The 22,342-nt window shown below is 36.1% G+C and overlaps 1 protein-coding gene across 4 annotated transcripts in view; it reads right to left on the bottom strand.

Annotated features, from left to right (window-relative positions):
* Positions 1 to 22,342, bottom strand: part of LOC117325438 (cAMP-specific 3',5'-cyclic phosphodiesterase 4C-like) — a 343,137-nt gene that overhangs the window by 187,237 nt on the left and 133,558 nt on the right. Inside the window, exon 1 of one of the 4 annotated variants that reach the window (XM_033881645.1) lies at positions 567 to 804. The exons of the other annotated variants lie outside the window; for them this stretch is intronic. Within the exon in view, the coding sequence (XP_033737536.1) occupies positions 567 to 742 (176 nt within the window). The 5' untranslated portion in view covers positions 743 to 804. Of the gene's footprint in view, positions 1 to 566; positions 805 to 22,342 lie in introns of those variants that run through there. 4 annotated transcript variants of the gene reach the window in all.

The following is a 22,342-nucleotide window of genomic DNA, read 5'->3' on the forward strand; positions in this document are numbered from 1 at the left end:
TTTATCAATGTCATTCAAATTGCTGTTTCATTCAGCAGTGCCACCACACTGAGTCTGGTTGTTGGTTGTGTAAGCATTTAATGTAACAGAATTTGTTTTTTAAATATTTAACTATTTACAATCAAATACATATTGTAATGAAATATTGATGGAAGTATTTATCCTGTAACTGTAACTTGTACATTAGATGTTGTTGGTATTAAGGAACAATGTTGTGACTGTAAGGAGGTGTGTATATATATCTTGGCAGCTTTGCCAGTAGGTGTTGTAAATAAACATCTAGGAAGGTATAGAACTACTCTACGACCCCTAACAATTATACAATTAGTCTACTTTCATTTGTCTATAGCTACCAATATATGCCTGTCCAAAAGGGAGTATACAATATAAAGGTGCCCTTGTCATCCCCACCTCCCCAAATCCCCACATGTGTGATATTGGTAGTATGAGGATGCAGTACCACACTCGTACAGAAGATAACATATGTCTGTAGGCCTACTGCAGGCAAGCTACCACCAATCAACATGCACGCATTGTCATCACTGGGGTGTGATCTAGTAGATTACCTGTGACACCCGCCAAGACTTCCTGGGAGCTTCTTCCGCCGGCGTGGTATGTGCACACCAAGTTTTTTAAACTTCTTATAGACAGCGGCAGCAGCCATTAAAATGATAACATGGATTTGGCTGTGGGGAGGTCTCCATATAATCACCGTAGTTACGAAAGCCACACATAATCCCATGTCAAACCATGATGGTTGTAGCTTGAAGTACACCAAGTGTGTATCTCCTCTCCTCCTCCCTCACTCCTTCCTCACAGTAGTATACTTCCACAGTGTATGATCTCACTCTTTCCTTCATTTGTTCCTGATTGTAATCTTTATCACAGAGCACACACGCTCATTGCCAAGACTGACAGTAAAGGGAAGTGTGATGCTCGTTGTTGTTACCAGTTGTTTCAGCTCTAGAAAGTCGGTGCTGATGAATTCACCGGGTTGATGGACCAGGTAGCTATGTCATGATGATGTGTACGATTTGCTGTCCAAAATTCCACAGACACTTTGGCATTTGGCGATGACAGTACAGTTAGATCTCCCATGGAAGTTGAAGCGCATTGCCGCGGCCATCATAACGACACATTACCTCCATCATTATAACACCGTGAGTCTGGTGGACCTGATGGAAGGAGTCCACCGCTAGATTGACTTAAACCTTAATACTATAAAACACACCTTTCAATTTCAGTATTGGACCCAGTGATCCTTCATCTTATACATGTACGGATCATTCATCTATATCAAACATACTAATCTACGAGCACAGATATATTGGAGGTTACCGGGACAGGGAAGCTACTAATTGCTATATACTTGTGATGTTTGTGAGCTGTCGTGTGCGAGAACATGCATGCTGTGCGTTTAGGAGTAATCACACTTTAAACCTGCTGGAAAGAAAGTGCACTTCTTGATCCTGTGATCACATTCATCACTGACGACATGAAACAGTTGCTATATGTTAAGTATATGTCTCAATGCTGCATACAACCATAGAGAAGAAAACGTGACCACCTGCTTCCATGTGGAAATGTCATCAATGATTTGTCATTTGTACAATAGGGAATATTCCAATACTTCCTGAAAGATAAACTTTCTAAGGCAAATTCTTTTCCAGACCCATTTTACATTGTTAACCTAATACACTTTTCAGTACATTGGTGAACATATCACTTTTGTTAACACAAAAACAAACAAAAATTAATATATTATTATATTAATATAATTATACCTGTCCATATTGACCACCTCTATAAAACATCTTGAGACCATATATCAGTTACATTGTCAGATTCAACAGTACCTGTCTAAAATGAGCTCTTATTTAAAACATTGTGGTACCATATATCAGTTAACAATACCTGTCTATAGTGACCACTTTTGAAATGAAGGAAGGTAATTCTAATATTGTTCAGAGAGCCCGGTAGAGGGCATATGCTGTCAGAGGGCACTGCCATATCTGGTTAGAGTTCAAAGTTCAAATCTTCAGACCAATACCTATGACTCAGGTGTATTACACCCCTGTGTCAAAAACATTGTGGTACCATATATCAGTAATATTCATGTCAGAATCAACAATACCTGTCTATAGTGACCACTTTTGATAAAACATTGTGGTACCATATATCAGTAATATTGATGTCAGAATCAACAATACCTGTCTATAGTGACCACCTTTTGATAAAACATTGTGGTACCATATATCAGTTATTATTGATGTCAGAATCAACAATACCTGTCTATAGTGACCACCTTTGATAAAACATTGTGGTACCATATATCAGTAATATTGATGTCAGAATCAACAATACCTGTCTATAGTGACCACCTCTGATAAAACATTGTGGTACCATATATCAGTTACATTGTCAGAATTAGCAATACCTGTCTACAATGACCACCCTTGATAAAACATTGTGGTACCATATATCAGTTACATTGTCAGAATTAGCAATACCTGTCTACAATGACCACCCTTGATAAAACATTGTGGTACCATATATCAGGTATTATTGATGTCAGAATTAACAATACCTGTCTATAGTGGTTCAAGATGGACTACAATATCTAACAGTTTTGAGTTCTTTTAACAGACTGTTAGATAAATTCTGTTGATCTACAGAATTTTCACTAAGAAAACAATTTTCCTCAACTTCCAAATACCACAAAAACCTTTCCATACATTTGTTTCCGTGTCTATTTTGATACATTATGTAAACTGTATAAAGCTAACCATGCATTAATATTTTGGTTACATATCAGCATGTTAACCACTCAGTAAGATGAAGCATAGTCAGTTTGTAAAATAGAAATACACTGAAATTCACTGATAATTGGAGTATTTGAATAGGTGGATTTGGGGTTTGGCTCCTTCTTACGACATGCATCATCTAATAGACATCAAAGTGTATACTAGATGCATGTATCAATCATTTGCAAGCAAAAAATAAATTAAAAGTATAATTCTGCATCAATTAAAGTGCTTTTTTGTTATGTTTTAAAAATTAATTAATTGAAGTATGATTTAGAATAAACGGTAAGCATGAATTGTTTTGTTTACATCCTGACATTGCCAACACTGACAGACACGTGGATCTGCATTTGTTGAAGACATTTCCTTTGTTTCGATAAGTAAACGATCCTCTATGACTAAAAATAACTACATAATCACTACTAGTAGTTATATGTTCATCATTGGAACATGAACTAACACAGGAATCACATTTCTACCTCAATGACGATTGGAAATTGTTTGTGGGGGAAAATGCATCCTAAATATGGCATCAACAGATGAAAATATGCATACTCTACACACAAAGATTAAACTACAAAATCTTAAAATTATGAAGAATTAAATACAAATGTACATTGTATTAAGAGTATTTAAACAACTATTTACATGTATCCCAATACAACTAGTCATTAATACGAACAGTAACAATAATGCAAGCTGCCTTACTCCCAAACAGAGTTATCGTTCCTTACACATATGCCCCCATGATACAATGACAGTGGTAGTAAAGCATGATTTTACCTACAACAAACTATGAACAGGTATGATGGTGTACACAAAGTTTTATCTATAACTATTCTGTAATAGGAAACTGTGGCTCCTGATATCGACTGATCAGGACTGCCTTTGCATGTCGATGAGCGAGGCTAAAGAAACATGAACAATGGAAAAGTAGGCAGCTTTCAAGTGAAAGCATATTTTGTAAATCATTGATCAGCACCCCCAAAAATGTTATATACATTTGTATTTTCAGAATTTTCAATTTGAAATCAGCGGAGTTCAGTGTAATGTTGAAGTTGATGCTGATAAATTAAGATACAAAGACTAAGGAGAAAAAAATTGGGACCCAAGAATTTTATGCAAATAAGCAGGTTATACAAATAACCGATATGCAAATAAGCAGTTCCTCTCTGAATTAAAAATGTAAATACACTTGATATGCAAATCATTTTGTGTGCAGGGAATGTCAATGTCTGTGACATTATCAACACAAAACAACAACTTTAAGTATTATTTACACCTGCTGAGATGCTTATATAAAACACGATTACAAGGAAAATGAAAGGTTGTTAAAATTGGCATGAACTATCGACATGTGTAAACACACACTTTAACAGAAATACACTTGATACGAGACATATCGTATGAGCCAAAACCTTCATTTTTGCATGTTTTTACAGCAAATTCCCCCCTTTGACTTGGCTTTGCTTCAAAAAACCTGGACAAACCATTAGGACTCCTACAACGAAGATTTCTTAAGGTCTAAGAAACCTGATATGTGTTAGAAATGTACAGGGAACTCTATACACATATTGTTCTGTTCAGTCTGTATCTTTGGCAGTATAAATTCTCCCCAAGGCCACTTAACTACTGCTCAAGTGGTATCATTTAAAACACATGACCAACAAATACTGACTAAGGGGAGGTAACTCAATATCATCAACATCAACTAATGTCGACATTATATAATTATGATTTCCTCATAGGATTCTGTTTACTATGACGTCAGAGATCATCTGATATGGATACCACTGATACTTTGAGGATTCTCATGATGATTGTGTCTCAAATTTGAGAACATGCAAATTATCACATTTAAGTCATCTAATTTCTGAGGGAGATCTTTATTTTGTCACTTCTCTCATCAATAATGTTTGGTACAATCTTGTACATATCTCAGTTCATTTTGTTTGTTAAAAAGCACATTAAAAAAAAATCTTTTAAAACTCCAACCTATTGAAATTAATGAACAAGTTTGAAATAAAGTGAGAATTTGAACACTCATCCCTACATTCCTAGACTGTCTAGCAGTGAAGTATAAAACTCTGATCACAACGGAAATGACGGAAGATAACAAAAATACTGATTTCAGTTTAATTTGCTCTTTACAAGATTAGGATCTCTCAGGAAAACTGATCCAATTTCTGTGTGGCTATAAAATCAACTTCATTGTGATGTTTTTAAGATAAGTGCAAAAAATCTGCTGCTGAAATTAAGAGGTTTCTGAAACACTGTATCTACATGTCAGCAAACAACATCATTAACATATAGGTATGACGTGAGAACATCAGGACAAATATACCACTGAAGAGGATATTAACTTCCAACACAACAAACAGCAGTGAAGTTAAAAACCATTAAAGTTTGACATCAACCATCATTTCTATTACATCATACAAAAATGTATTAATTCCAAATGAAAGCTAGGGAGTGAGAGACTATTTTTCTTTTTTTTAAATGACTTTTTCTTAAAGGTCAACCCCACAACCAAACAATAGCACACAATCTTAATCTTTTGTTTCTAAAAGACATTGCACCATCGTCGAATAATTACAATTATAAAAATGTTATTGACTTCCTTTTCAGATAAAAGGATAAAGATCACAAAACCAATGGTTGTCTGTTGTGATATGACTCAGAACAGTAACAACATTATAATGATGCCAAAATTTGCCAGAAAATTATTGACTTTCTTCACCGTTACATCTAAAAAAAATATGGCAACTCGACAATTTTTCATTTGAACATAAATTATAAGCCTTGACAGGAATTGCTAACTGTAGCAAGGCACGCAACCCCTACCAGCCTTCCAGCAACTGTGTGACGCACATAGCTTTTTCTGAGTATGACAGCCATTGCGTCAGAGGCTCTGATGGCTGGAATCTCTGAAAGTAGGGTAAGACCAAGGAGAAGTGTGGTCCATGCTAACAAGATGATGAGCTGTTAGATAATATGATAGATGACAGAACTACAAGTCCCTGGAATTTCTACTATTTATTGCACAGCAATAATGGTCAATGATGGCCGCCGTCTGCTAGTAGCCCACATCACATGGAATTCATCGTGTTTTCACTGTTAAGGATGACGACTCCTCTGTGGTTGCAATCACGTCCAAGTCTCGTTTTGATCTTGTGTAAGGGTTTTTTTGTAATATTTACCAAAATATGGTCAATCTTATTAGCACAAAGACATCCTATTTTTATGGCTGTTTTAGAAAGAATAACTTGTTTTCTTTTGATCTGCTAAATATTTCAACAATTAATAGCATAACTTTTCATATAAAGCGTTAAATCTCCCAAAAAATTATGAAAAAAATGAGTATTATACCATCAACAATTAGGGGGAAGGGGTAACTTAAGTTGCTTTCGTGAGTTAAACAGATTAAAGAAATTGAACTTAAAATGAAAATCCTATTTTTGTCAGTTCTGCAAGCATGAAAGATAATGTATGGATTGTTCCTGTAAAAGGTCAAAACAGCAAAATTCACTTAAAATCAAATATCATGTGATATTGATATTTTGATTGTGGACAAAGTACAAAACAAGCACACTTACATAATTCTTGTTGCATTTTCTGCTATGCCATTTTATCTCCCCTTTCTAAAAATGTTGATGAGAAAAGTTAATACAGGAATTTTTTGACATCACAGAGTTGTACATCCTTAAGGTGGAATGTGGCCTAGACCTTTATTCTGAATCTTTAACATACAAGATTTCTTACTTGCCAAGAGTTTCGATTTACAGACAATAAACTTGATTCAATCCTATACATACCAGATTAATATTTTCATTGTAAATATGTCTAGGTAGTCAACACATATAAAATGTCATTCAAATTTAGGATAGGGTTATAGGGGGTCAATGAAAAAGCATTGTTTACAGAACATCAATAGATATACAGTGGAACTTCGTTAACTCGAACTCGGATAACTCGAATACCCCGCTTAACTCGAAGTACCTCGCCGGTCCCGGCCGAATTCTCTCTTTATCTTAGTAAAAAAAACTCGGAAAATTCGAATTCGGATAACTCGAAAAACTCGGATAATACGAAGTAAAAATTTGGTCCCAACAATAAAAATCCTACTTGAAATGTTCGAATAACTCGAAGTATAATTTTCCTCGATCAGTGGCAAACGCCGACATTTTTTAAGAGCTAAATTCCGTTTGTAATACTGAACATATCGGCACTACTAACCTACATGCTATTATAAGTGTTTCATAAATTCATAAAAGAAATTGTCGGTTGAATCTTATAACAACAAGTCTTGGTGATAAAAAGTACTGCTTTACTTACATCAGGTAATTTCCCAAAGCGGTCGCCGATATCAGTACACACGATAGTCAACAACTCATCTACCCGTTCGCTCAAGCCGAACTAATCTCTGACACACCGGTAGATCTACCCGGCTGATGTTTTTACAGGTGTAGAAATGACACAGTCACCGGCGCCTATTAAATCTTTAAACTGCTGAAACAATAGCGTAATTACTGCCGAGGTGTTCAGAGTACAACTGTAACGGTCAGTGCTGTCTATTAAATCGGATAAAACGCCAACTCAGTTACAGTAACATTTTATACGCACATGCGCAGCCCAATTTCCGGTGCTAATACACATGGAAATGGCGTGGTTATCAATAAAAAGTAAGTAGGCCGATCAAACAGTATTTTATATATGTCCAATAAAAGGTAATGGTTCTGTTACGTTTTGTATGCAATCTGTGTTAAACTTAAACGGTTATTTGTTTTGACATTAATAACTTGTTATTTTGTCGAATTCCGTTTTATCGTTTACCTTTTGCAAACATGACTTGCACATCAGATCGTTATTAAAGTGACTAAGTGAAAGAAACTTTATCGTGACTGTATATCGGCAAAACTGCACCAAATTACAAGTGACATAACGAAACATTACATATATATTTACATGTATTGACCAGTCTTCACACTAAACTGATGAGCGACAGAGCGAAGTTATAATGATTATATAATGTTGACAAATATTAACCAAACTTTTCACCAAAAACGATAACTCGCTTAATTCGAACACTCGGATAACTCGAAGTTTTTTCGTGGTCCCGTCGACTTCGAGTTAACGAAGTTCCACTGTAGGTGGCTTATTATTATATATAGGTGAATGAGCACAGCAACATCAATCCCCTTACTATGAAAATCTTAGTCCCAAATGATACCTATACTGTTACTTTGACTCTTTGAATAATCCTGAAATTTCTATTTAGGGATGCATGCTATATATGTGTGTTAATGAATTTTGCATCTCCATTTCAAAAGAGTTCCAGTAAGAAGGAGAGTTCCTGCAGTAAGAAACTTAAGGATCAAATCTTGTCAAGTATTTCAGCATATCTGAACTAAACAATACAAACAATTCCCATTTCATCAAAGTTATTTAGAAAATATTGCCAATATTAAGATACTTACACTTAATGCCATAATTCAGTGTTAATATTGTTCAAACCTAAATGTTTAGAGACAAATACTATAAAAAAGCTCTCCTCTCAGGACTGCTATAATCTGCTCGTTTGGACTTGCTGGGGAGCCCCTTCTCGCCTGTATATCAAAAGCCCAGACAATCTGTGACATTATAAATGATAATGTTTTTTATTATCATTCCCTTAGGTTTCGGAGATGTGAACATTTTCCTTTTAATGAGACACACAGACAAGTGCACTTCTCCATATACTGACAGTGATTATCCCAGATTATGTTACCGAAAATTTCACAAAATAAACCGAAATTAAGTAAACTAACCAACTGATTCATGATGAGCTTTTGACCTTGTTACAGTACAGGAAACAAAAATTTGACCTTGACATTTTGACCTTCAGAACATTGTTTTGATGCCAAAACATCTTTATATCTGAATATACCAGCAAGTAAAATACAGTCAAACTTCGATGTTTCGAAGTTCAAGGGACTAACAGAAAAACTTCGAAACAGCGGGACTTCGAATTATTCATGGTTGACAATAGATCGATGTTTTCTTGATAATGACCATATATGTTAACGTTACATGTCCTCGGTGTCTTCGTGATGATCGTCACCTGTCAGGCTCAAAAGTTAATTTATACCTCAAACACAACAAAATAAAAATACTTTTCATTAATTATACCTAAGCATTTTATTAATTAAACAAACTATGTATCGGTTACAAAACACTTATATCGCGTTTAACAGATAAAGCAAAAGAAGTACAATGCACACTTACGTAAGTCGTTAGGCTTTTCTGCTAAAGACACATGCGGTTACGTTATGTGCATATAAAATACGGAATGCCGATCGGTTGGAGACTGCATGATTGAATGACAAATAATCGATTTACTTGGATATTTATGTATAAGTTTGCAATGTGACACTTATGAGTGAAGACATCGCTAATTGTTTGTGTTTAAAATTGGTCCGCTTGTTTTATAGTTCCGTAAAATTTACTCACCGACCGCTGATTTCAATGGCGGCGAAGATTATCAGAGACGACTACCGAAATGTTTTACCGGAGTGATTAAATGTCATGGCTTCTAAATACACCTTTTATCTATCAATTTGGTCTGATTATTAATTAACCCCATGATCGGGAGTGACAACACACGCTATCGTTATCCCTATTGTCAGTCAGGGCATCTAGGGGAAAAGTGTGAAATCTTGCCGCGGGGGTCACGACCAACACCTGTCCAGTGGTCAGTACAGGTAAACTTTTGTTCGAATCATGAGATGTCAATTACCTATGACATCATAGCTAACGGGCCATGAAAAAAGTTCGATACATCGAAAACTTCGATTTATAAAAATTCGAATCATGCATAGGTTCGTTAGTAGCGTTATATAGTAAGGAAATTCGGGACCAAGCAAAAAGTTCGATACAGCGAGAAATTCGAATCAACGAAGTTCGAATCATCGAGGTTTGACTGTATCAGAAATGTTGATATTCATGTCAGATCAAACTACCAGACTTAAGAGCTGAAAGGAATCCTGTTCTGACCTGTCTGTACATATTATCCATAATATCGGCACTTCAAAATGCAAAAGTAAACAAAAATTACTCATAAGCATAAGTTGTGCCTGTCGCGCTTTGTCAGTGTGGTGTTTTAAGCAAACTCCAGAATTCACAAAAAAAAAATTCCCAAAAACAACCAAAAAATCTCTACCTGATAGTATAAAAAATGATACATAGCAATTTTGGCAAAATCATTCCTTCTCACCTAAATTCACCTAAATAAGACAATTTTACCCAAAAAATTCACTCTTTCAGAAAAGTGAGAAGAAAATACATCTGATATATGACAGATTTCCAATTTGCTTAAAAACTTGTTTGAAAATCAACTGAAGAAGCAATAAAGATTTTATATCAATTTCTCAAATCTTAAGATTTTTAAGCACAAAATAAAGCAAAAAATTCATTTGATCTGTAGGGTGTGTTGGGATGTTCATTCACACTACAATGCAACTATATTCCAGGTTTAGTTGTGAAAATACTGATACCTTTTTGAGAAACTGAGCTTTACACAAAAATTTAAAGTCAAGATTTCCAGCATCCCTAATTTCCAATGTAACTGGTCCATAAATTCTCGATAAAATAACATAATTGAAGGCTGTGTTAAGATGTCCACTATAACTATATGCCAAGTTTGGCTAAAGTTATACTTTTTGAGTAATGGATCTAAATGCAAAACTTTAAAGTGAAATGTTGCCACCAACAATGTCCTTGACCTTCAACTTACATACCTGAAAATCTTCCTGAACATTATACAATACTTATACTGTCCTATAAATACATCACATATTTACCTACATTCAGCAAGTCATTGCCAGGACACACATCTCAAGAGGAATGAAACAATCGACAGTGTGATAAATGTATGATGGAACTTATTTTTGGAGCATAAAAACAGATTAGAAATAAGAATGTATGCTTCCCTGGTGAATATGAACCAGAGTATCATCATTTTTCACTTACCCTTAATTATTCATTTATACCCAAATAAAAGAGAAGTCTCAGACTACGAATCTCACAGTGGTGGTAAATCTTCTACGGAGAGAGACAGATTTCCCTAATTTTTCTTTGTTATTTTTTCTTTTTTTTACTTTGGAGTCTGTAGAATTCTGGATACTTCCTTAATTACGATGTATAATCAACATATGTGGCCTTTCGGAGAAACCTTTGTCAGTACTTTTAAAGTACAAATGCCACACAATTTCTCTCATCTAATGCAATTGTAAAATCCTTAGATTTAAATGCATTTCAGAAAAGAAACCACAGTTTCAAAAAAAAACTACCAACATTTGTGTTTTTTCCCCTTTCTCAATAATTACTCATTCCAGTAACTTCCTCCAGTCTCCAGGATATAAACAAGAAATATCATAAAAAATGTTGAAATTTTAAAATTCAAGTAGCTAGATTCGAGTAAATATCCTGCCTAGACAGAATCAACTGGTATTATTTACAATGTGGTAGCGCTAATTTATTGCCCCCACATATCAATCAACTTTGTCCATGATAGATTATTTCTTGCCTTCAATTAAATGATTGATTATAATCGCCAATAATCAATTTTATTTACCGTAATATCTGACTGAAATCCACATTGTCAACAAGACTTTATCGACGGTCGCCTAGATCACGAGTAAGTTAATGTACTTGGATTCGTTTTAAACGATTCAATAATAATATATGTCAGGTAACACTACCATACTTACTTTATATGACCGAACATTAATTAATGACCTATAATTTAAGTGAAATCAAAGATCAATCATGTTTTTCAATCCATTTCCACCACTGTACTTCTATACATCCCTACCCTAGTCAAAGTCTCCACTACAACAGTGACACACAATTGTACTTAGAGTTACATGAAATAGCTATCTTTAGTTATGGAACTTTATAGTGTTAGCTAGGCAGATAAAAACCTAAACAGAGAAATTAAAACTTAATAGGTAAATCTTATTTCCAACATGGCATCCACTATCAGTACAACGATACCACATCCAGTACTGTTATAATGACCAGAAAATATCTATACTAGCTCACACAGACTGGAGCCTTAATGATGATCTACTAGAATTTCCTTCTTGACGTAGTGGGTGGAAAGCAAGACCAAACTATTATTGGAACAATTTTGGTTATACTATACAGCAGATTCAAAATTAAGATCTGAGAAAATTATTTCTGACAACACAATTTAAGAGAATGCATGCAAAAGGCCTTGAGTAACACTCAGGTGTCTCTAAAGTATTTAGAATTAATGTTAGAGAAGCAACCAATCAAATAAGGCACATGTGACCTTTCACCCTAAAGTAAATACAGAGATTTTTATTTAACACATACATAACTAACTTGTTATAAATATCTGTATCAAATATGAATGTTCTTCAACTGTGGCAAAAAAAAAGTCTATATCTATGTCATTTTCATGCAAATCCAACCACTTGAGGAAGGTTCTGGGTCCTGACCCCTGATCGAGACATACCAGAGTCTTTAACAAGAATTGTCAGAATACAACATAGCTCACCGAGTGGGTTGAAATTAGGAAATAATTTTTGAAAACTAGGTCAAAGTCAAGGTCATAAGTCCACAAATGTAGTACTAATGGCATGGACATGCCACAATTTAAGGAACACTTGTCAAATATGAAAGCCCTATCCCATACAGTTAAGATACTGTGACCAAGGTTAAAGTTTTATAAAAGTAGGTCAAAGGTCATAGTCAAGGCCAGCAGGTCCGCGAATGTAGCATCAACAGAAAGGTCTTGCCACAGGGAAGAAATATGTCAAATACCTAAGCTGTATCCTCACTCAAGTATTGACACAACACTGTTTTAAGAAAACTTTCACCTAGCTGTCTACAGACGCTATTGACGCTGGGGGCCATAGCACTAGCTCCCCTGGACTTCGTCCTGACAAGCTAGGAATGGTATTTGCTACTCCTGCTTAATGGTCAGTAATTTTGAAATGGAACAACTGGTTCACCCATTGTCAGTATAATATGACCAGGTGAGGTGTCCTGCTTGATGTCCTTGGCAATTGCTTCAGTGATGTAGCACTGTAAGTCGGCATCAGTTCCGCACTATCATAGACATACATGAACATTCTAGGGACAAACAACCAAATTTTCAATAATTCAAAGGAAAAAATTACTTATACGGAGGCATAGTGGACCAGGCTGGTAGGACGCATGGCTATGTGACTGAATGGTCACTAGAATGAGTTCTGGCAAGGGCGCTGTATTGTATCCTGCATGCTTAAACAAGATACTTAACTCTGTTTTGTCGTGTGTAACTGCAGCTCCCCAGGGAGTTGAGAAGGAAATAGTCTTAACCACAGATAACAATATGTGAACCTCTGTGTAACAGCTGTGCTTCTGTGATATAGCCTATTATATAAAACTCTGAATTATTAATCATTATTATTTATAATTATAAACATGACTCCTATTAGCTTCACTATATAATCTGATTGGATAATTAACCTACATGACATAACAACTGCTGTTATATTTCCTGCCAATAACTTTTGTTTGACTAAATCAAAATGTGTTATGTATTTTCTGAAACAAACATTTGAGAAAGAAATGTTTATAACTGCATGATTTTGAAATGCTTTTGATATTTCATGTGAAACTAACATGATTTGGAATGTAACATCATTCATCATCGATTTCCTGTGTTTGATAAACCATCACATCGCTGTAGCTATTTCACGGTGTATTGTCAGTTTGCATACGCTTTACATGCCAGAAATAATAGACTTATTGATAATAATCTCTGTACAAAACTTTTAAACATCTCTATTATAATTTTTCTAACTAAAGATTCACATTCAACGTTAGATTGGTTAGTTAGGATACCTACTCTTCAGTGTCGTCTATTTCTTCGACGTTAAGGTCTACAGACGTGGCCTGGTTGTAAAGGTGTTGAAGCCACTGTTGGTCACCCATACTCTCTCGCTGATTTAATTCCATTATGAAATATATCCAAAGCTATTCAAAGTTATCACAATTTCTCCGCTCTTCCAATTTGTATGTAAGGTATGTGTGTTTAATTGTGTAAATTAAACAAAAGAGACACTGAACAAATTAATTAAAATCCACGAGAAAATCTTTCTGAAGTCATCCCATCATACAACCTACATCTGGAAGTTCAATTGAAATTAATACTTGTTTATATACAAACATGAGGTGTTCGCTCTTGTTGGTTGTGACGGACAGTAAGGCTATTCCTCCTTAATCTACCAGAACATGATACTCCAGTTGTTTTTAATATCTAAATATCTAAAACTAATTTCATTTCAGTTCAAAGTTTAACATATCACTTCTTTTGTTTTTTTTAACCCTTGAATTATTTTATCTTGAAAGATATATCAAAATTAAAAAGTCAAGATATATCAAAATTAAAAAGTCAAAATATCAGTCATTGAATAAATTGTCCTGATAATTTTTTACACCACAATAAATTCTTCACTGGAATAACTAACAAATTAACCTACAGAACGAATCTTGTTTTTTTCACAGAGTAAAATGTTTACACACTTGTAGAAGTTATACTGGGTGAGCTAATAACTTAGCAGTTTACCTCACTAATCATCGTGCCATATTTCACAAGGCATGCACATAGCCCCGCTAATCCGCCAACATACAGCATGCCTCAGATTTTCCCCATACACTATAGGGTAAGAAATCAGCCCCTATTGACGATAACCCCTTCCTCTGGTATACAGGTGATACTGACGATTGTTTCTCTGCGCGATGATGTTCCCTCCAAGTTTTGATTCTAAGAGAGATGTTTTGTTACATGGTACAGTCATATGGATCACAGAACTGTTAGGAGGTTCTCTATTTAGAAAGCATCAGGGTTATTTTCCCCCTAGTTACATCAAGACTACAAGCAGCAACTATGTCAAGCATTTAGGCATCTGTCGGCCATTTTCTTCGTGCATAACCAAATACCTTGAAAAATATCACAGATTATCTAATGAATTTTAATAAAAATACCAATTCCTGGGAAAATGTTATGCAGAGAAGGCATTCTATGACATTTATGCCATTTAACCTTTCAAATCAAAATGAAGAGGATTTGGCAACATAATATTGATTTCAAAATAGAAAAATATACTAACTCTTTGTTCTGAAACATACAAGATTAATTTAAAATGTTAATATCAGAATAAACTTGAGATGTTTAAAGGTGATGAAAAGATAGACCTGAAGTGATCCAGAAATGTATCCAGGTACAAAACTATCTTAAGTATAAAAACAATAGTATAAAACCAAAGCCTTAACTATCAGAACTTTGCCTATAAATAGCTCAGCTAAATACCAATATGTGGTCACTTTAGGCAGAGTCTGAAAGCTTTACAAAAACTTAAATATAGCTCTGGCAAAAAGATTTAAAAGGAACTATTTAATGGAATCTGAAACATCTAACATTGGTTTTTTTCACAACAAAAACAATAAAAAGCAATTTGAAATTTGACTAATTTAAGGAAATAATGAATATAAAAGATTCAAACTTAAAAATTTATTAAATAAAATAATACAGACAAAAATCAAATCTAAAAAATATGAATTATCTTCATCAATTAGAATGGGCTAAGAAATGAAATCTGAAATATTTGAATTCTAGCAAAGAGAAAGATGAATGCACTCAGGTAATTGTATGTATGTAAGAGTTATCAAAGATACACAAGTGTGTGTTATCATTCTCACTCCTCATATCCAGGAGCAGGTCTCCCTTATCATGTTAGACAGCAGTAATTGTTGTAGCTGGGAGCCTGGGGTGAGATTGTTGAGCCATGCCTATTACTACAGTAACTAACAGAGACTGGCTTCTTTACCTAGACTACCTCCACACTAACAAATGACAACAACAAAGTCACAATGAGTAGAAGATATGTAACAACTGATAGAGCTTCAAGTCCAGCTCAATGTGTTAAAAATATGACAGGTAAGATGTCATTATGTATAATTACAGAAATCAACAGTTACCTGTTACTACACATGTTGCAATAGATATATAGACTCAATTGTTACTATAGAGATGTGGAATCAATTGTTACTATAGAGATGTGGACTCAATTGTTACTATAGAGATGTTGCTCACTTGTTACTATAGAGATATGAACTCATTTGTTACTATAGAGATGTGGACTCATCATTTGTTACTAAAGAGATGTGGACTCACTTTGTACTATAAACATTTGGAATTGTTGGAATTATGTGTTACTATAGAGATGTGGACTCACTTGTTACTATAGAGATGTGGACTTAATTGTTACTATAGAGATGTGGACTCAATTGTTACTATAGAGATGTGGACTCAATTGTTACTATAGAGATGTTGCTCAATTGTTACTATAGAGATGTGGACTCAATTGTTACTATAGAGATGTTGCTCACTTGTTACTATAGAGATGTGGACTCAATTGTTACTATAGAGATGTGGACTCAATTGTTACTATAGAGATGTTGCTCAATTGTTACTATAGAGATGTGGACTCAATTGTTACTATAGAGATGTTGCTCAATTGTTGCTATAGAGATGTGGACTCAATTGTTACTATAGAGATGTTGCTCACTTGTTACTATAGAGATGTGGACTCAATTGTTACTATAGAGATGTGGACTCAATTGTTACTATAGAGATGTTGCTCAATTGTTACTATAGAGATGTGGACTCAATTGTTACTATAGAGATGTTGCTCACTTGTTACTATAGAGATGTTGGCTCACTCTCTACTTTAGCAATGTAGACTCACTTGTTACTGAGGAGATATGAACTCACATGTTACTATAGAGATGTGGACACTCATGTTACTATAGAAATGTGGACTCACATGTTACTATAGAGATATGAACTCACATGTTACTATAGAAATGTGGACTCACTTGTTACTATAGAAATGTGGACTCTCATGTTACTATAGAGATGGTTTCACATACCAGAACCCAGACTTACCACCAGCTCCTAAGCTGTTTCGTACAGAATTGCTCAGCTCAATTCTATACTAGATTATCTCCCCTAGTTTGAAACTCTACTATCAGACATACCCTTGAGCCCAAAAATATAAAGCTCAATTATATCTAAAATTTTAATATTCTAGAGACAGGGGCCAATCTAACTAGAACAAGTTATTGAATATTTAATAATGTTCAGTAAGTCATCAGCTATGACCCTGGTAGTAAAACTGCAGGCACATTACTCAGAATTCAATTAATACAACTCCTATTGGACAAAATAAAAACTATTCCATATCAAAAATAATTTTCTTTTGGAAGAACCTTTGATTTAAACCATAACAAACTGGAACAGATCAAATTAATATAAAGTTTAGTCCTGCAATAAGTAACCATGCCGACTTTATTCAATTACAACCTGACCAATATTCATTCTGATATTATTACACAAAGCATTCTTTAAACAGTTATGGCTGATCATCATTTTGTGTTTCTATCTCTTGCCCCCTGGCCTTACATAGAGTTAAGTCAATATGGCTCCCCGCAGAATTGTTCATCTTTTGTCAGCGTACATATCACCACTATTGGCCAATATATCTCCTAACAGAGAACAGATCAACCTTATTTTACAATCATCTGATGGGTTAGATAGCGCATCAGTCGTCAGAACTTTAGCCAATATCCTAGCTACATGATTACTTCTAGCTATTTACCATCACAGGAGTCCTGACTGTTATGACTGAGATTTCTGTGATTTCTTACCCAATCTGTACACAATAAAACTGTTGCTATGATAACAGAAATGTCCATTTCAGCTTCTCTTCTGATTCTTGTTTATTCAAATTAACAAGAGGTTTTACTGTTGGGCAAAGGACACCTTTTTTATTCTTGATCCTTTGAGTCCTTCATGTCCTTGATCCTATGTGTTCTTCATGTCCTTGATCCTATGTGTCCTTCATGTCCTTGATCCTATGTGTCCTTCATGTCCTTGATCCTTTGTGTCCTCAAAGTTCTTGATCCTTTGAGTCCTTCATGTCCTTGATCCTATGTGTCCTTCATGTCCTTGGTCCTATGTGTCCTTCATGTCCTTGATCCTCTGTGTCCTTCATGTCCTTGATCCTATGTGTCCTTCATGTCCTTGATCCTCTGTGTCCTTCATGTCCTTGATCCTATGTGTCCTTCATGTCCTTGATCCTTTGTGTCCTTCATGTCCTTGATCCTATGTGTCCTTCATGTCCTTGATCCTATGTGTCCTTCATGTCCTTGGTCCTATGTGTCCTTGATCCTATGTGCCCTTCATGTCATTGATCCTTTGTGTCCTTCATGTCATTGATTCTATGGTGTCCTTCATGCCCTTGATCCTGTGTCCTTCATGTCCTTGATCATATGTGTCCTTCATGTCCTTGATCCTCTGTGTCCTTCATGTCCTTGATCATATGTGTCCTTCATGTCCTTGATCCTGTGTGTCCTTCATGTCCTTGATCCTATGTGTCCTTCATGTCCTTGATCCTATGGTGTCCTTCATGTCCTTGATCCTATGTGTCCTTAATGTCCTTGATCCTATGTGTCCTTCATGTCCTTGATCCTGTGTCCTTCATGTCCTTGATCATATGTGTCCTTCATGCCCTTGATCCTGTGTCCTTCATGTCCTTGGTCCTATGTGTCCTTCATGTCCTTGATCCTATGGTGTCCTTCATGTCCTTGATCCTTTGTGTCCTTCATGTCATTGATTCTATGTGTCCTTAATGTCCTTGATCCTATGTGTCCTTCATGTCCTTGATCCTATGTGTCCTTCATGTCCTTGATCCTCTGTGTCCTTCATGTCCTTGATCATATGTGTCCTTCATGTCCTTGATCATATGTGTCCTTCATGCCCTTGATCCTATTTGTCCTTCATATCCTTGATCCTATTTGTCCTTCATGTCCTTGATCCTATGTGTCCTTCATGTCATTGATCCTCTGAGTCCTTCATGTCCTTGATCCTCTGTGTCCTTCATTTCCTTGATCCTCTGTGTCCTTCATGTCATTGATCCTCTGAGTCCTTCATGTCCTTGATCCTCTGTGTCCTTCATGTCATTGATCCTCTGAGTCCTTCATGTCCTTGATCCTCTGTGTCCTTCATGTCCTTGATCCTATGGGGGCCGCGGTGGCCGAGTGGTTAAGGTGTACCGACACTTTATCACTAGCCCTCCACCACTGGGTTGCGAGTTCGAAACCTACGTGGGGCAGTTGCCTGGTACTGACCGTAGACCGGTGGTTTTTCTCTGTGTACTCCGGCTTTCCTCCACCTCCAAAACCTGGCACGTCCTTAAATGACCCTGGCTGTTAATAGGACGTTAAACAAAACACAAACCAAACACTGTTAATAGGACGTTAAACAAAACACAAACCAAACAAATGATCCTATGTGTCCTTCATGTCCTTGATCCTATGTGTCCTTCATGTCCTTGATCCTTTGTGTCCTTCATGTCCTTGATCCTATGTTTCCTTCATGTCCTTGATCCTATGTGTCCTTCATGTCCTTGATCCTATGTGTCCTTCATGTCCTTGATCCTATGTTTCCTTCATGTCCTTGATCCTATGTTTCCTTCATGTCCTTGATCCTATGTTTCCTTCATGTCCTTGATCCTATGTGTCCTTCATGTCCTTGATCCTATGTGTCCTTCATGTCCTTGATCCTATGTGTCCTTCATGTCCTTGATCCTATGTTTCCTTCATGTCCTTGATCCTATGTTTCCTTCATGTCCTTGATCCTATGTGTCCTTCATGTCCTTGATCCTTTGTGTCCTTCATGTCCTTGATCCTATGTTTCCTTCATGTCCTTGATCCTATGTGTCCTTCATGTCCTTGATCCTATGTGTCCTTCATGTCCTTGATCCTTTGTGTCCTTCATGTCCTTGATCCTATGTGTCCTTCATGTCCTTGATCCTATGTGTCCTTCATGTCCTTGATCCTATGTGTCCTTCATGTCCTTGATCCTATGTGTCCTTCATGTCCTTGATCCTATGTGTCCTTCATGTCCTTGATCCTATGTGTCCTTCATGTCCTTGATCCTATGTGTCCTTCATGTCCTTGATCCTATGTGTCCTTTCATGTCCTTGATCCTATTTGTCCTTTATGTCCTTGATGCTATGTGTCCTTTATATCATTGATCCTTTGATAAGACTATGTAGCTAAAACTGTCTTCAAACAGTCAATTCAAAAGTGCACCAAATAACTAGTTAGAAGAATATAATGATTAAAAAAGACTAAAAGAAATCAAACCAGTGGATGTGTCACCTTCACAGCAACTTGGGTTTAATTTTTCATATATATTGTTCACTTCAAGAAATAATGTTAGAGGTAAGCAAGACCAGCATCACTCAAATATGCTCGAAATTCAGCAATACAGAGCAGGAACTTTTGGTACATGAACACCTCAAGAAGTTTGAGCGTGATCGCCCCAAGAGAACTGTAGTCATTAAGAAGTTTGAGCTTGATCGCCCCAAGAGAACTGAAGTCATTAAGAAGTTTGAGCTTGATCGCCTCAAGAGAACTGTAGTTATTAAGAAGTTTGAGCTTGATCGCCCCAAGAGAACTGTAGTTATTAAGAAGTTTGAGCTTGATCGCCCCAAGAGAACTGTAGTTATTAAGAAGTTTGAGCTTGATCGCCCCAAGAGAACTGTAGTTATTAAGAAGTTTGAGCTTGATCGCCCCAAGAGAACTGTAGTTATTAAGAAGTTTGAGCTTGATCGCCCCAAGAGAACTGAAGTCATTAAGAAGTTTGAGCTTGATCGCCCCAAGAGAACTGTAGTTATTAAGAAGTTTGAGCTTGATCGCCCCAAGAGAACTGTAGTTTTTAAGAAGTTTGAGCTTGATCGCCCCAAGAGAACTGTAGTTATTGCATCGAAACAGATTTCCCATTACAGTAACAGTGACCATGACCTTTGGACTTGTAAAAAAAACAATCCCAAGCAAGCACATTTGGTAAGAAGAAAAACTGCATGAAAATCAACTTAAATGGGCCCAAAGGAACTTGCGTTATCACAAGGAAACAAATTTTCAATTTTTAGTAACAGTGACCTAGACCTTTGATCTTTGAACTTGAAATACAATCCAAAGCAAGCACTTTTGGTAAAGAAGATCTGCATGAAATTTGAGTTTGATCGGCCCAAGGGAACTTGAGATATGGTATGGAAACCTTTGTATGGACACCGCCGCCGACATAGTGATACTTATATGTTGCCTGCTTTTCGCAGGCGACACAAAAATCATTTATTAATCACAATTTAAAGCTTAAAGATTGATTACAGGTTTTCTGGTGACAATAGGGGTTAATCTTGTCTCTTTTCTTGAGTAAACATTCCATACTACACTGGATAACACTGAGTATTAAACTTTATCTCTCTGGAGGAATTCAGAGGAAATGTGTTTTATGTACAGGAGATAGCGTACAAATAAAATTGATACAGTATTGACATTTTCTAGAAACACCGTCAAATTTGTTTCACTAACCCAACTGTTATTGGGCAATGTTAGTACGGTTGCTATGGTGATGAGCTAATGCAGTTTTCAAAGATAAGGCAGTTTATTTCTCTGGTTTTACAGAAAAAATACTTTGACAGAGCCGGCTTTTAATGGATTTGATGTTTGAGGGAGGTGCATACCATTCTGATAAGGGGAAATCCATATTGGTATTTACAATTCAGAGATATACTTTTATAAGGATATGATGGTTGCTCTAGCATGCATAATGCACAGAGAAATGGCTTTCATTTTCCCCTACAATAGTGAGTGTGCTTTGGTTGGAACTACCTTCATCAAACAGCAAATTATTACAGCACATGAGGCAAGAGACCCCTATGGCCTGTGTATATCATAATTTCTTTATTTAGAAATAGGAATCAAGCTGACAACAGGACAGGCCACTGTCAATTGTTTATGTGAGATCAGCCATGAATCAATTTTCACATGGTATCTGACTCACAGCTTTCTCAAGAAGCAAATCAAACATGAAGATTTTACCAACTGGGTGGGGAAAGGGTTGATGTGACTTGTACTCTATACCAACTGTATGAGGAATGGGTTGATGTGACTTGTACTCTCTACCAACTGTGTGAGGAAAGGGTTGATGTGACTTGTACTCTCTACCAACTGTGTGAGGAAAGGGTTGATGTGACTTGTACTCTCTACCAACTGTGTGAGGAATGGGTTGATGTGACTTGTACTCTATACCAACTGTGTGAGGAATGGGTTGATGTGACTTGTACTCCCTACTAACTGTGTGAGGAAAGGGTTGATGTGACTTGTACTCTATACCAACTGTGTGAGGAAAGGGTTGATGTGACTTGTACTCTATACCAACTGTGTGAGGAATGGGTTGATGTGACTTGTACTCCCTACTAACTGTGTGAGGAAAGGGTTGATGTGACTTGTACTCTATACCAACTGTGTGAGGAAAGGGTTGATGTGACTTGTACTCTATACCAACTGTGTGAGGAATGGGTTGATGTGACTTGTACTCTCTACCAACTGTGTGAGGAATGGGTTGATGTGAC

This window comes from Pecten maximus, chromosome 4, assembly GCF_902652985.1.
Source record: "Pecten maximus chromosome 4, xPecMax1.1, whole genome shotgun sequence".
Taxonomy (NCBI): Eukaryota; Metazoa; Mollusca; class Bivalvia; order Pectinida; family Pectinidae; genus Pecten; species Pecten maximus.